The sequence below is a fragment of the Argiope bruennichi genome, chromosome 2, assembly GCF_947563725.1.
Source record: "Argiope bruennichi chromosome 2, qqArgBrue1.1, whole genome shotgun sequence".
In the NCBI taxonomy this organism is placed as follows: domain Eukaryota; kingdom Metazoa; phylum Arthropoda; class Arachnida; order Araneae; family Araneidae; genus Argiope; species Argiope bruennichi.
Window position 1 is genome coordinate 106,320,766 of NC_079152.1, and position 15,938 is coordinate 106,336,703.

The 15,938-nt window shown below is 30.3% G+C and overlaps 1 protein-coding gene across 1 annotated transcript in view; it reads left to right on the forward strand.

Moving 5' to 3' along the window:
- LOC129961569 (uncharacterized) overlaps positions 1-10,272 on the forward strand; it is a 32,336-nt gene extending 22,064 nt beyond the window's left edge. Inside the window, exons 4-5 of the mRNA XM_056075064.1 lie at positions 4,764-4,875; positions 10,012-10,272. Coding sequence (XP_055931039.1) covers positions 4,764-4,875; positions 10,012-10,195 — 296 coding nt within the window. The 3' untranslated portion in view covers positions 10,196-10,272. The remainder of the gene's footprint in view (positions 1-4,763; positions 4,876-10,011) is intronic.
- The last annotated feature ends 5,666 nt before the right edge of the window (positions 10,273-15,938 follow it).

Sequence of the window (15,938 nt, forward strand, 5' to 3'; positions counted from 1 at the left end):
AGCTGCCAACAGCTGCGTTCGAAGCATCTACCCACATGCTTAATTGAGCACCAGGTATGGGATGTCTTAAAAGCGTTGCTTTAGCAATTGCTTCTTTAGAAGCATTGAAGGAAATTGTTGCTGCATCGTTCCATTGTAATTGATCAGTCGATTTGGGAGTTTTGGAACGAGGGTGCTTCTTTTTATTTGTGTCCCCTTCAAGGAATTTTACAATGGGTTCTAGAATATCAGCAGCTTTAGGAATGCGACGACGATAAAAATTGAAAAGTCCTAAATAAAGCCGCAGTTCAGTCAAGGTTGTGGGTTGGTGAAATTCTAGGATACATTTTACACGATCAGACAAAGGTTTAATTAATTCCCCCTGATAATTTGAATCCCAGAAATTCAATTGTAGATTGTCCAAATTGACATTTTTCAACATTTATACACAAACCATATTCATTTAATTTTTAAAATAAGATATTTAAATGTAAGTGATCATATGCATTTTCAGAAGCAACCAGTAGGTCATCAACAAAAGCGTAAACAAATGGGAAGTCCCTAGTGACCTCGTCAATAAAGCGCTGGAAAGTTGTTGAGGCATTACAAAGACCAAACTGCATTCGCAAGCTCTCAAAAAGGCCAAATAGAGTGCATATTGCAGTTTTATGCACACGATAAGGGTTGATTGGAATTTGATGGTATGCTTTGATGAGATCAATGTGACTGAACATTTGTTTACCATGCAATTCAGATGTAAAATCAGCAATGCAAGAATGGGATATTTGTCTTTGATGGTTTGTGACTTAAGTGCACGATAGTCATCAACCGGTCGCCATTCATCAGACCCTTTTTTAGGCACCATGTGCAAAGGAGAAGAATAGGCACTTTTAGAAGGTCTCATATGACCGAGATGGATAGCCAAGCTGAAATTCAGCTTGGCTATTTTAAGCCTGTCTGGAACTAACCTTCTAGGTTTAGCTGAGACAGGAGAACCTTTGGTATTAATATAATATACAGTATTATGCTTAACAGGTTGATTAGGGTCTAGCAATTTAGTAATTGCAGGATATTTCATTAACAATTTACCATAAACATTATTTATAAATACAGATTTTACAGAAAAAAATTGAACATGGACCTAGTTTAGCATGCAATTTTAAATTAGTAACATTATCAATTAAACGTTTATTTCTTAAATCAGGTGATAAGTTAAAATGGTACAAAAAATCGACACCAATGATAGCACATGGAACATTACAAATATAAAATGAATATGTGAAATTTCTACGTAAACCAAAATTTACAGTTACTTTCTGCCATAAACATTTATTGCAGTACCATTTGCGGCACGAAAGGTTAGCATAACAGGCATTTGTCTGTCTCTTTTAGAAGCAACAATTAAGCTGGTGTCACCGCCGGAATCGATTAAAAAAGAAATACCTGTGTTATGTTCACATAGAAAGAGACGGCGAGAAATATATCCATAGGAAGAGTCCGCCACCGCTACTCTTCCGAAACAGGGTTTCCCTTAAAAGAGCAAGGCGGAATTCGCCTTTTAGCTTTCTCCTGGAATCGAAAGTGATACCAGCAGTATCTATTGAACCATGATTTTGAGCGAACACGACGAGTATTGCTAGGAGACCGAAATCGACTGCGAGAACGACGGAGGTCAGCCACTTTCTTGAGAAATTCCTTGATTTCGTTTCGAAGCAAATCCATGTCCGATTTAAGCTCCTTCACAGGTGAAGAGTTGCATTCACTTCCGGAAAAAATAGTGCTGATTAGGGTGGAATTGATGTCCAGAATTCTATCAGCTACATCTTCTGCCTTGTCCGAAGAAATCGGTGAAATAGAGGCCAAAATAGTTTGCACAGGTACTGGCATTGCTTGATCGAACAATTCAAACAGCAAGGAATAATCAATGTTATGACTTTCGGCTCGCCTTTTCATGATATGAAACAATTCGCTGGGCTTCCGATCACCTAAGCTTTCACCAGCCAAAAGTCATCGAATTTCCTGCGTCTTTGATTCGGAACAGAGTTCGATGACTTTCGTTTTGAGATACGAATATGGATCCATGGAATCCGGTTGAATTATTACATCCCGTACGACAGTGGCAATTTCGGGAGGCAAGTGAGCCACGTCGTAATTGTATTTCGTCTTGCTTTCAGTAATGGCTTTCGGAGAAGTCAATTCGAAAGTGGAGTCGAGCATATGAAACCAAAGTGCAGGATCCGGCTTTATGAATGGCGGGATTACTACCGCTGCTGTTTCAGCTGTAGCCATGTTGACAAGGAAAATGAAGTTCTCGACGAAACAGATTTAAATTAAAGTCCGTCGTCATCACTGAGGAGGATTGATTAATCCATAATCTTATTTGTCATGATCTGACTCCATATAAGGGTTTGGAAGCAATCACTCTCCATTTTATATCAAAAATATATCTTTATTCAACACACAACAACATCGCACACTCTGTCCTTCCTATACTCTGTTTCACCCTAACTTGGCAGTAGTGTATATTCTAGGCATGCCGAATCACAGTAGTTGCGAGGGGAACTGGGTTACTTTAAAGTATAAAGTTACTAGAAATGCAGATCGCTGGCGGAACTTTATCCCGCAAATATTTCGCCAAATAGTAAATATTTATTAACTTTATTATATTATCATTTTAAATCAGATAATTAATTTTTTCCTTATTTTCCTTATTTTGTTCAATATTATTGATACATTGTTTTAATAAATCATTAAAGTTATTTCATTTCGTTTCATCGTTTTTCCATATTTTGTAAAAGTGTAGTTCGGCTAATGTTTTTCGAAAAGATATCTGTATTATCGTTCACATCTTTTAAAACTTTATCTAATGTTGGGATCTCATTTCTACGAAAAAAATGAATGGATTTTTCGTTAAATACAGGGTAATGTAAAATCAACATATTTTTAATTTCTTTATTCATGCCTTTCTTTCTTTTTTTTTTTTTTTTTTTCAAACAGAAAATTGTTCTTTGCGAAACACCTGTAAGATGCGAAACTTTATCGACGATTTGATTGATAAAATATTGAGGATTTTCTTCTTGGAATCAAGAATAAACATTTAATATGTTTCTGCGTGCTGCACTTTTCTTTGGTGTGTTTTGTTGTCTTGTAGGTACTTATAGCGTAGTCGGTGATAATACTTTTTCATACATATTAAAAGTGAATAGAAATGACGAATTGAATAAATATTCAACAATCAAAGTTAATAACTACTAATGTGATTAACAGTATCAAAAATATCAGCTGGTAAAAAAGCGAGAATTAAAAAGTACGAAAAATGATAATAACGGTTGCAAAGCGAATAAAGCAAAGTTGGCGGAAACGTACAAGAAAAGCGTGCCAAATATTTGACCTTGAAGACCGGTTCTAGCCAAAGTGAAATTCATTATGTCATTCTTTTGGTTTTATTCGTTCGCTTTATTTACAAAATACTTAACAAATAAGCACTTCCAACTTGAAAAATTTTTTAAATACATACTGATAAAAAAAAGGATTTCTGTAATTTATGATATTTGATAAATATCTGAGCATTTTAGCTATTTTAAAGTCAAAATTGATGGGGAACTCTTTCTCAACGTGGAGCGTCACATTTTCTGCCTTTTACAATACTGCCAAGTTAGGGTGAAATAGAGTATAGCTACTGTGGTTGTATTCTTCCGCCTTCCCCGAGAAGCGGGAATACTGAGGAGTCAGCGTTCAAGGTCATTTTATGATTAATGGAGATGAAAAGCACATCACTCTTTGGTGCGCTTTCCCCGAGAGAATTAGAACGATCGCTACATTATTATTTAAAATATTATGAGTTTTTAATTTTTTTTTCAAATCAATTATTTAAAATTAATGCATAATGCTAAAGTGTGTTGCATTTGAAATTTATTTACATGCTATTAAAATCAAGAAAAAGGATTTCCCCAAATAAATTAAATTTATCTAATTCCAAGGTTTTAAATTAAAAAATAAACAAATAAATTAAAGTGATGACTCATGATATCAGAGAAAATTAGTGAATACCTAAGAGGAAATTTTTTACGCATCTAATTGTAATTAAACTATACTCTGTTATTTATTGTGTCGGAATGCTTTTATGTATTAATATGTATATAGACCTTGTAAATGAAGTAAAGTAATAGACCAAGGTTCTTATATACTTCTTGATGGCACGTGATAGTTATAATGTATTAAATACCTCAAGGGAAATTTTTACACCTCTTACAATCATTAAGCTACCCTCTATTATGAGTTGTTCAAAATACTTGTTTTTTACAAAATACAAATGGGGTTTTTTTTTCACTTACCAGATATTTTTTATTTCCCATATACTTATGTTAAAATTATTTTGAATCTTGTTTTTGTCATAGTCATTTACAAGTGTTTTGTATGAAATCTTTGAATCTTGTATCTATTAATTTTATTAGCATCTATTAATATTAATCTATTAATTGTATTAGTTATCTATTAATTAATTCCAAGTATTTTATATGAAACCCTCTAATTTTACAAATATTTTTATTTTTCATTTGTTTTTTATTGACAGTTGAAATACTATATTTTTTACAAAATGCAAATGTTTATATATATATATATATATATATATCAGATCAATTTTTTGAAAACTTAACTTCACAAATTGCTATCATGCAGTTTCTGAATATTGACACTAGATTCGTATTATGTAGCAAAATACCAAATAATGTGAAATTGCTTTCAATATGCATAAATGGAAGTTATTTATCTTATATTTACAGGCTACCTGACTCATGCAAAATGCTTAAATGCTTTTCGCGACAAAACCCAAAAGAAGTGTGGGAAATTATTAGAATTTGAAGATGCTGAAAGATTTACAAAGGATCAATGCGAGTAAGTTAAAATCAATATTTAAAAGTTTTAAATATCTGTTTGTGTAACGGAGTTTAATGATTCAAGATCGACATTGGCAGTGTTGATTCAAACAAACAGTGTAAGTGGAGATGGAATTTTAAGATATCTCATGAAGAAGTGAAATTTAAAATAAAAAATAATCCATGTAACATAAGAAATAAAACAAGATTTAAAAATATTTGAAATGATGTTTTAAATAATTTTTTCTAGAAAAATTTCAATTTTAATCATATTTAAAGATAAAAAAAAGTGGAATTGTAAAGTTCTAAGAAATTGAGGCATACAGAATTGATATAGATCATTGCAAACTATTTTTTTTTTTTTCATCTGCTTTTATTTTTCAATGTTTTGGGTAAAATTATATGTAATAATTTCATATTAAAACAAGATGAATTAGTTAATGATTTAGTTAATCTTTATTAAAATTAGTAGTGAAAAATCTTCCTCCTGTGTGTTTAATCCAAAAATGAGACATTTACTTTCAGAGTTTGGGAAAATAACTTAATTTGATTATTGGAGTTATTTCCTATAGTGAATTCTATAATGATGCTATTTGAATGAAGCATTTCCATGTTAAAGTTAGTGTTTTAAAAGACAAATATGCTATGACCTATTTTTAAAATAAAAAAACACTAAAATGATAAATTTATTATAAATGGGATTTTTTCAGGCTAGAATTCAAAGTATTCACTTTTCAGTGTTATTATTCACAAGATACTCTTACCAGAACATGCATTTATTTTTAACAGCAACAAATTGGCTTTCGTTAAGAAGAGTAATATTCCAATCATTTTAAGATATAAGTGTTTTTTGGCTTTCTGAAAATTAAAATGTACAATAAACAAAAACAGATTCAAAAATTCTTCTCTTCAAACCCTTAAAAAGAAAAAAAAATCACAATAACATTTATATTCGAGGAAACTTGCCATGATCCTGAAATTGAAAACTGTATAATTAGTTAATAGTAAGTAAAGAGAAATCAAATGTGGATGGTTATGCAAGGAATTTTATAAAAATAGTCAAATGATTTAATGAATTTCACAACTCTTTCTTCTTAATAAAAATGAAAGAATTGGAGAAAAGTAGACAACATAAGAATCTCAGCTAATAAAAGTCGTGAAGAAAAATTTGAAACCTCTTTCTAAGTATAGAATCTTTGAATATAATAACAGTTTTTCTTCATTTTCAATGTATTATCAAAAGTAATAAAATAAATTACTTTATTATTTAAAATAATAAAGTAAGTTACATCGTTCTTATTATTATTGTTGAGATACGATTATAGTGGATATTGCTTAATGTGATAGCAGTTATTAATTATTATAGTTCCTTTGTATTATCAACAACCTCTCGTCCCGCACCGAAGCATTCAAATGCATAAAAAAAAATATTCGTTTATGTAATCACTTCATAATTTAATGTTAACAATTTTGAAGCGATTTTTGATTCCTCAATCCTTTATTTAATAATAAATTTGTGTTACGGTTCAGGAATTGTTTACGTTACTTTCAAAGGAATATTTGGAAACCCTTTTTCCCACATAATGAAGCTCACACTTTGGACTAGAATGCACAGATTTATTTAAGCAGACAGCTACGCTGCTTTAAGAATTTTAAAAAATGAAATTCTTAACTTAATTATTGAATGCTCAATGCTATTGAATTAGTATCAATAGGTTGATGTTATCAAAATTTTGTGTCCCAAAATGATCACATTAAGCAGCAGTTGCTGTGAATCTCAAAATTTGTTGCTATTTATTCTTGAGTTATATGCAAGTTTTACAAAAGAATTTATGTGATATTGCCACAAATTTTTTTTTTTTTGAAATTATGTGGACTTAACTATTTACAATTACATAAGAAAAATGAGAATTAATAATTATAGATTTATTTTGTGTCTAATTTTAGTAGATAAAATTCTGGAACGAAATGAAAATACGATTTCAACATTTGAGTCGACTTCCCTCTATTTCTGTTTTGCACGCTTTTTCTATATTTAATCCCATTTCTTTTTATTCTAGCAAAAGATTTGCTATAACTTTAACTTACCATTGCATATCCCTTAATATGCAATATTTTATTATTCAATTTTTATTATTTTTTTAAATGAAAAATCTAATGTACGTTACAAATACAAAATGATATCAGGCTGCCATCTAGGAACAGACGTATAAACTAAAAGCACTGTTACCCTAGAATGCATAACTTTTTATTAAAAAATATATTTACTAAAAAATTGCTTTGAATAGATGCATATTGGAAACTTATCAAATAAATTTTTAAATGATTTTTTCATGGAGTTTTTTTTTTAAAAAATTAAAGTGTTCAAAATTGATTCATTATGAATTAAACAATATTTCACTGACGCAAATCGCATTATTAAAATTCTGCTATAAAAATAAAAGCTTCTTTTTAACAATAAATTTTTAAAATACAGAACAAAACATTTGATTTGAAATTTCATAAAAAAACGGTCTTTGTGCATCCGCTCATCTATAATTTATTTTTTATTCTTAGAAATAAACTTCCACTGGTTAGAGGCAAAGATCGTGCTGCCATCTATTAAATGATGCAGCTAATAGAAATGTACTGAAGACAGAAAACGTTAAAAATTGAACTAATCATTCTATTTAGTTATATGAGAGTTTTATTCTTGTGTCTTTCAGAATTAAATTTGTATAATAAATCTAAGTATCTAAACATTTCCTCTCAAAATATTGCTGATAAATTTTTTGAAATTTATGTTTTATATTTATGTAAAGCATTTTAATAATTTCAACGACTTAAGCAACAGCAGCATTTTCCATTTGAGCACAAGTATTGTGCTGCCATCTATAGTATTAAAAAGAAAATTTAAAATATTTATTATTTCATTTTTTTGAAGAAAACCGAAAAAAGGATTGTTTATGCAATGAGCAGGGAAAGATTTTCCCAGCTTGTATAATCCATTAGAATAATTCTTAAAATCATAATAAACACTTACTTTTCGAAGAAAGATGTATTAATAGAGCGATTCTTTTTAATAAAAATAAGCAAGAACAACATCATTCTGTTTCGGCAGGATACTATGGTGCACAACTGATTATACAAGTTTACAAAAAAAGAAAAAGAAAAAAAAAAAAATTAAATAATTTTAATTTTGAGAAATCATTTTTAGGTAATTTTTAATACTGATTCCAACAAAGAAAACCATTTTTTTTTTTTTTGGTCGCATTGAGTTTTTCAGATAATGATCTCATATTTTGAAAGAAATAAATCAAAATATGTTATCTTTACTTTACATTTATAACTTGACTCTATCACGATTTAAATTAAATGGTTTAGGAAAAAGGTTGTTGCTTCTTACAATAACCTTCTCTCTCTCTTTATCTCTAGATTTTTTCAAAGCCTCTTAGTCTTCGTTAATCTCATTACACCCTAACGGCTAGAAATTCACTAACATTTTTCTTACAGGAGATTTCTAGTTTGCATTTCTATGGTTTTCTAAAAAACTTATTACTATATGCTTGAAAGATTTTTTGAAATATTTCTTGTCTGGTTCCATTATAATTACAAAAATTTTATGTATCCTTTTTTCTTTGGTCTGATTTTACTTCTTCCTTCAGTCTTGCTTTAAGCAAACCTAAAAATTATTTAATTATCTAATGTAATTTACATTATCTAATATATTTGAAACATTTAGATCACTTTTTAATATGACTTAATTATATATGAAGTGATGAGACTGAAACTTTTTATGAGGCTTCCAAGATTTATTTTCATCTCTTACTTTCATGCCAGACATTAAAAAAATACACTTTTTTCCCACATTTTTTTTTTTAATTTACATGTGTCTATCAGTCCATTTTCCAGAAAAAAAAACAAGGTGGAATGTGTTATTTTCTAAATGACGCTCCTTTTAATTGCAGCACAAACTCATTTCTGCTCAACTAATCATTTTTGCTTTGTAAAATTCTTTTTTGTCCAAAGATTAAATCATATAAGACTTGTTCAGCAATGACCTACGGCAGAGACTTAGAAAAAAGACTGGAAGTTGAAGAGGAAAGTTGGGAGGCATACGAGGACAGATACACGCAACAATAAGCTATTGCAAAATAGCTTATTGATGGAGGATCCAGGATCCTCTAATATCACTATCGCATTAATAAGACAATTTACTAGCTTAGAAAAATTACCAAATAAATATTAGCTTATTATCTAGTGGAAAGAACTTATAAAAACTATATTTAAAATCTATAAGTGTATTTAATAAGCTCATATAAATATTATTACATTGCTCTTAATATATAAAAGACATCTGTACCTATACAAATTCTGTACCTATCAGCTCTCTAAGCGAGGAAATTTTAAAAATTATTTCTCTAGTAATTGATATTCAAAAAAGTATATGAAATATTCAGGTTCTTCAAGTTATTTTTTGATCGCAGGTATATATTATGTTAACCAAGTATATATAAATGATTCATTTATTTCATTCTCCTCTCCCGGTTGCAATAAGTGGATCTACATTGCATAACAGAGAGTTTATTTTATTGAAAGGTACTGAAAAAGAGAAATAAAAGCATTTTTCCCCTATAAGCTAATTCTGTATTACATTTTAGGATAAAATTATTATTAATTTACTATACAATTCAAATTTCGCTGCGTAATATTTCCATAGTAATCATTCAACTCAGAAAAACTTCAGAAAATCTTTCATTATTTTAAGTGCATGCAGATAATCTCGAACTTCATTGAGATCTTGAGCGAAGTAATCACGGATTATGACATTCACTTTCAAACAAAAGTACAATATTCAGTTATCACTTGCACGGAAATATAATTATGTTTCAAACTTGAATTCTTTGATCTATTTGATTTTGATATTTCACATTTGATACTGTATAAATAAAAGTCTGTTAAAAATCTTAAGAATTGATAGGTATACAGTTTAATATTTCAAATTATTATAATAATCGTTTCATTAAATTTCACTAAAAATTTCATTTTCTTAATAATATATACAAAAGATATACAAAAAAAGGGAACAGGTCTTAGGGAACCAACTGAAAAAAGAGTTATTTTCTCAGTATCCATTATAAAAAAATTTTTAAAGTTATTTTTTTCCTTTTCTTAGGAATTACGAAGACAACTTTGAGTGTTCTTACAAGGAGATGCAAAGAGATTGTGGCAAAGATGCTCTTTCCTTACTCACTGAAGTTTTGACACCTGTACACAAATTTATGAAAGAAACCTGCAAAGACTTCCAAGACTTACATGACCTTTCTCCATACAAGTTTCTCTTTTCAGGAGGGTATTAAGGAATTTCTGGAATTATAAATCATTTTATGATTAAAAAAAGAATCCATTTTCTAAATAAATGTAATTTTTAAAGGAATGTTTGTAATTTCTTTTGTCAAGCACAAGTAAAAAACTAGAATATATGCACAAGTGGTTTATTAATGAAATATTAAAACGATTTACAATTAATCATTTGATTAAATAAAATTAATTATTAATAATTATAAAGAAAACAATTTCAGGTTCAACAAAAAAAAAATTCTAATTGAATTAAACATGTTAAGCATTTTATTTCATCAATCAGTATTTCATTTAAACAAAAAGTAGATTAAGGAAATTCAAGTAAATTAAAGTTAAAGTAAACAAAATTTAAATTTTAAGGCATATAGATACGTCTAAATGCTTTAAAATTCGTATCTAGTTTATATCAAAAGGCGGTTATAACAATCTACGATTTTCAAAGAAAGCCTTATTTGACAGTTTTCGTCCCAAACTAAATTTCCAAAAGAAAATTTTTGCTGACGTCACAAATCTGAGAAATAATTAAGGAAATGAAGCACTAATTAAAAAAGCTTAACAGAAAAATTAATTTAACCCTTTCTACTTCCCACCAAATTTATCAATCTTTGTATGAAATTATGTAAGTTGGCATAAGTTCTGACACAAAATGATGTGTCTTGGTTTGTCACTTAATTATTAATTAACCAAATTAATTAATTAATCAAAGTAAATTTATCTAATAATCTAAATGAATCCCTTTTCTTATTCTAATTTCAAGCCTAAAAATATTTTAACATAATATGACTAGAAAAAAATGGTCCTTTAAAGGGTTAAAAGTAATTATTTAAAAGATTTTAGCGGAATCTTTCCAGTCAGTTCTCTATTTCTTAACTATTTTTACTGGCTAATGTGGAAAAAAATTTAAATAAAAAAAAAACATCCATGACAAATTTTGCGATCCTAGCATATTTCTTTAAATCACCATTTGTAGTCAGACCCACAGTTAAGAAAATCTTCAACTTATACTTTTTAAAATTCTGTATCGAAACTCTATTTGTAAACAGATTTACAAATAGAGTTTCTATTTGTAAATCTGTCTACAAATAGATCTATTTTGTAAACAGATTTGAGATTCGTTAAATTTTAACAAAAGCTCTTATTTCAATTTCTACAATTCTAACAAATAAAAGCTTTTGTGTTTGATCATAGTTTCTTTTTCGACATTAAAAATAATTTCTGTCTCTTCTAATACGGATCTTAATATTGAATGGATTATAAGACTTTTTTGAAATAAATATAAGTTATTAGGTTGTTTAAACTTTTTTAGCAAGTTTTCGAAAGTAGTAAAGGATATTGTTACGAAATTTCCCGGGGTTCGTTTGGATAGTGGGAGTTATATGGTGTGAAGAACACTCAATCACCAGGCGGCAGTAGAAAATAAAATAACGATGTTAGAAAATAGGCATGACGTATCTATCGGGGTGACCACTCCTATTAGCTGGCAAAAATAAAACGTTCCAAGTTTCTTGGCATTCGGAGAAGTTTTAAAAAATGAATATGGATATGAAAAGTATATTAATTCTGTTTATCAAAACACATTTTTTAAACTCTAATGCATTGATATTGTTACGAATCTGTGATGCGGCTTCCCAGCATAGTTTGTTCCATAGGAGGTCCCAGAGCTTGGCGACAAACTTGGCGGTTATTTGGCGACTTGGCGACGACTTTGGCTCCAAAATAGATTATACCCGAAACATCGAGAATTTTCCCGTTCCGTCCAGTAGGAACCGAGTTACGCCTCGAACGTTCCTGATTGGTTGAGAGGCTCCTAGTCCCCCCCCTTCTGAGACCTATAAAAAGAAGCAGCTGCAGCTGCCGGGGTGTGGTCGGGAACTAGTAGTAGTCGAGAGTACTCGGAAGCGACAGAGAAGAGCGGTTGGAATCGACGGTGAAGAGTCGTCGTGAACCAGGAGTAGTCGGAACCGACGGAAAGAACTGGCCTTCCATAGCTAAGCGGAGCAGCGACGGAGTGAAGCTAGTGCTGAACTAAGCTTGTGCTACTGTCTGCAGTAGAGTTTATTGTATGCTGCTGTGTATGCTGTTGTATGCTGCACGTCTCGGCTGAAGATAATCGTCTTCTGTGCTGTATATAGTTGTTCGTCTTTGTGCTGTCCTGTGTGTCTTCGTGTAAATAAACGTCGTTGTTTTATTTTCTACTGCTGCCTGGTGATTGAGCGTTCTTCACACCATATAACTCCCACTATCCAAACGAACCCCGGAACATTTCGTAACAATACCCAATGAGACATTTCTATGCTTGACCTCTTAAGTCTATATAAATGCTTTAAACAATTAACCTTGAATTACCACTGCAATGAATAGATTTTTAAAGGATTTTTTTTTTTTTGACAACGACTCGGCGTCACTTACCAGTGATTGGCCTTTTAATGTACAATGCTTCCCTTCGTTACATGTACCGGATGTTACCGCAATGGATTTCTGTTGGGGTATATACATGAAACATGTTATATATAGCTGAAACTCAGCTCCAATAATTTAGTTAATCAGTGGGACACATAATTAAAGAATATCGCACACACACCCAAAAAAATGACATTGACATATTTTGCCCTGTTTATAATATCATCCGTTAGCATTTCCAACAGTGCTTAAATGCTAACAGTAAAAAATCCAAACATTTCCGATACCTGAAAAAAATCACATATACAAAATTTAAATAAACTATTGAATTACATCTTGCATTGAATGGAAATGTTTTGTTTTTTCTCTTCTTAAATCGAAGGGTCATCTTTGATGAGATGTTATCTAAATATTAATTTTTAGAATCCCTTTTGCGGATATAAATGAATTTATTGTATTTTTTCTCTTTTGATGATACATCTAAAATCTTCATAAAATGAAATCGGACACATATGGATAAAAATATGTAAAACACATAATATGTAACACATAGTATGTATATGTAAAACACACAATGACACTATATTGAGAGCAGTACAAATTAGACATAGTAATAAATTTAGAAATGGTTTATAAGTAATGTATGAAAAATATTAAACTCAAACATTAAATTATTGTAGTAAAAGAATGTTTTGGGCAAAAAAGAAAGTAGATATTGCAGAATTTAGTCCAGCGAACAAATCTTGCTCATAAAACAAAAACGAAAAAAAAAAAAGTATATCGCTTCCCGAATTACAGGGCGTCACTAGTTGATAAAGTGTCCACCGTCACTGCTAGCGACAGCTTACTTCTAACGCAGCATTGAAGGATGGTGCCTCTAACATAGTCCGACCGCAGTGGCAACAAAACACACACTCTTCCTAAGTGGTGAGGGGAGGCGGACACATTAGAGCGATGAGAAGTGTCTCCTGAATCATAGCGGATGGTTCCGGAGATTTGTGATGCTTGTTGCAAGAGTGCGACAACTCAGAACGACATAATCGCCACTTCCGGATGGCATCCATCCTTCCGTCTAAATGGGATAGGGTCCCCCAAGGGACGGAGACGCGGATGGGTTCTAAATCGAATTCAGATGCTGTCTTTGTGTGGATGTTGTCGCGGAAGCGATTTGGAGAAAAATGGAGGAGTTTTTGCGTAATGCTGTGGATGAAGCGGATTTCGTATATTTATTTGGTTGCTGGAGTCATTGTTTCAAACAAGAGTTCTTAGATTTAGAATAGGGAAGGGATATAAGGTAGTATCGGACATTTTGCAGGTAACGAAATATTTAAGGTACTGTTTGTATCATTTTGTGTACCGTTTGTTTTATTAAAGCACAGAGTGTTCATTCTAATCTGAACCCAAAAGCTAATCTCTAAATTATTAGTGATAGCATATAGTTCTGCGTGCAAAAAAATTTTAATGTGATAAAAAAATAATATATTTTGTAGTTAATAAAAGTATTTCTGAAAAGAATTGAGATATTTACATTTTTTACGCAATCTTCCGATTTTATTAGTTATATTTAAAAAAATATTCTTGCCACAAAAGCATTTTAAACACACAAAAAATATCCTTTCACTAACCAAGTTATGAAACTTTGAATGATTTTGTTTACATGATATTCATTTCGGTTTGATCTTAGAAAGGTGCAACCGCTTTGCTTAAAATGTAACTGTAAAGAATATTTCGCTAAATATAATTAATAAAGCTGAAAGACAACATAAAAGTTCAGAAATATATTTATTAACTGGAACAATATAAAATATTTTTTACGTCATTTAAAGCTTTTTTCCAATTGGAAGTATTTGCTTGTCTATAATGGTTTAGAAATTAGCTATTTAATCAGAATTAGAATCGAAATTGTCAATATTATTCATTTAAAAAGATTATATAATATTGTGAAGATATATCGATTATATATATGCAATGATGATTACATTGTTTTTATGGTTTACCTTCTGTTAAGCAATATATCGTTTTCATAAATAGGGGTATATAACTGGTATAGGTTGATATATCAGGTACTTTAATATAACAGGTACAGGTCCATACAGGCCGATTCTATTCTTATCAGAATAAAACCGGTTACTCGTTGGGTATCGGTTCTCACATTTGCGCTAAGACTGAGAGTTGTGGTGCAAATATAATTCCATACTGTGATTTCCTTTGTTCAGAAAACATATTGGACTTGGTTTTGATGAGGATTTATGGACAAATGAGAACAAGAAAGCAAAGGCTTTATTGATATATTTAGAATAGAATATAGTGGGGATTTGTCAGAGATATGTGCACCCTTACAAGATGCAAAGAATAATAAAGGATGAGAATGAAATATATATAATTAAGAAAACATACAGCATACAAGAGACCTCGTCGAAGCAGAACGACAAACTATATAGACCTAATAATTTATAGCAAATTGATACAGTATTGCCCATCGAAAATCAAATGTTTCGAGGAGATTATCGATCGAAAACTGATACTGATCCAAAAACTGATACTGATTACAGATACTCAATAATACATAAAATTGACACTAGCAGTTTTGTGTATTTGGTGCTTTCATGAACTTGATGTAAAATATCAGATTGATACAGTATCCTCCAAACAAATTCCCACTCCCATAATCTAAATAGGAAGCAACCTTAGTTGTAAATTTTAGTTAGTGTTCTAACTTGAAGACATTTGATTTATGCTTGAATTTAATGTTTGCAGGATTTTTTTTTATATACGATGAATGAGATAAAACCCATAAATAAGCCTTTTATCGTCCTACTTTGAAACGATACTGCATTTAATTCATTTTGAAATAAACAGATTTTTTTTTTCTTTTCCTTTTTGTCAAATCCGTTACTGGATCACTTAATAAACCTTACTGTTGTCAAAAATTATATCAGATGTTTTTAAGATAAAATTTTGAACTGGGTTGAAGTTAATATTTCTATCCATGGGATTCAGTGGTATAATTTAACTAACAGGATATAAACACTATAGAAGTTTTAAATGGAAAATCAATGTTAAAAATATGTTAAGAGTAATCAATCTTAAGAGTATAAAGTATTTATAAAACTTCTTCCGATAATTGTAGGAAAGCTTTAAAATTCCATAACGGTAAAATCGTAATCTGCAGTCATTTGAAATACCAAAAATAAATGAAGATGGAAAAAAGGAATAATGGAATGCATTTTGTATTAAACAGACACCAATGCGCTTGCATTACCATTCTGGTATAAGTATTTGAATGGTATTGCGAATCAGGAATCCAGAAGTATCGATATTATATAAATACTTTTCGCACTA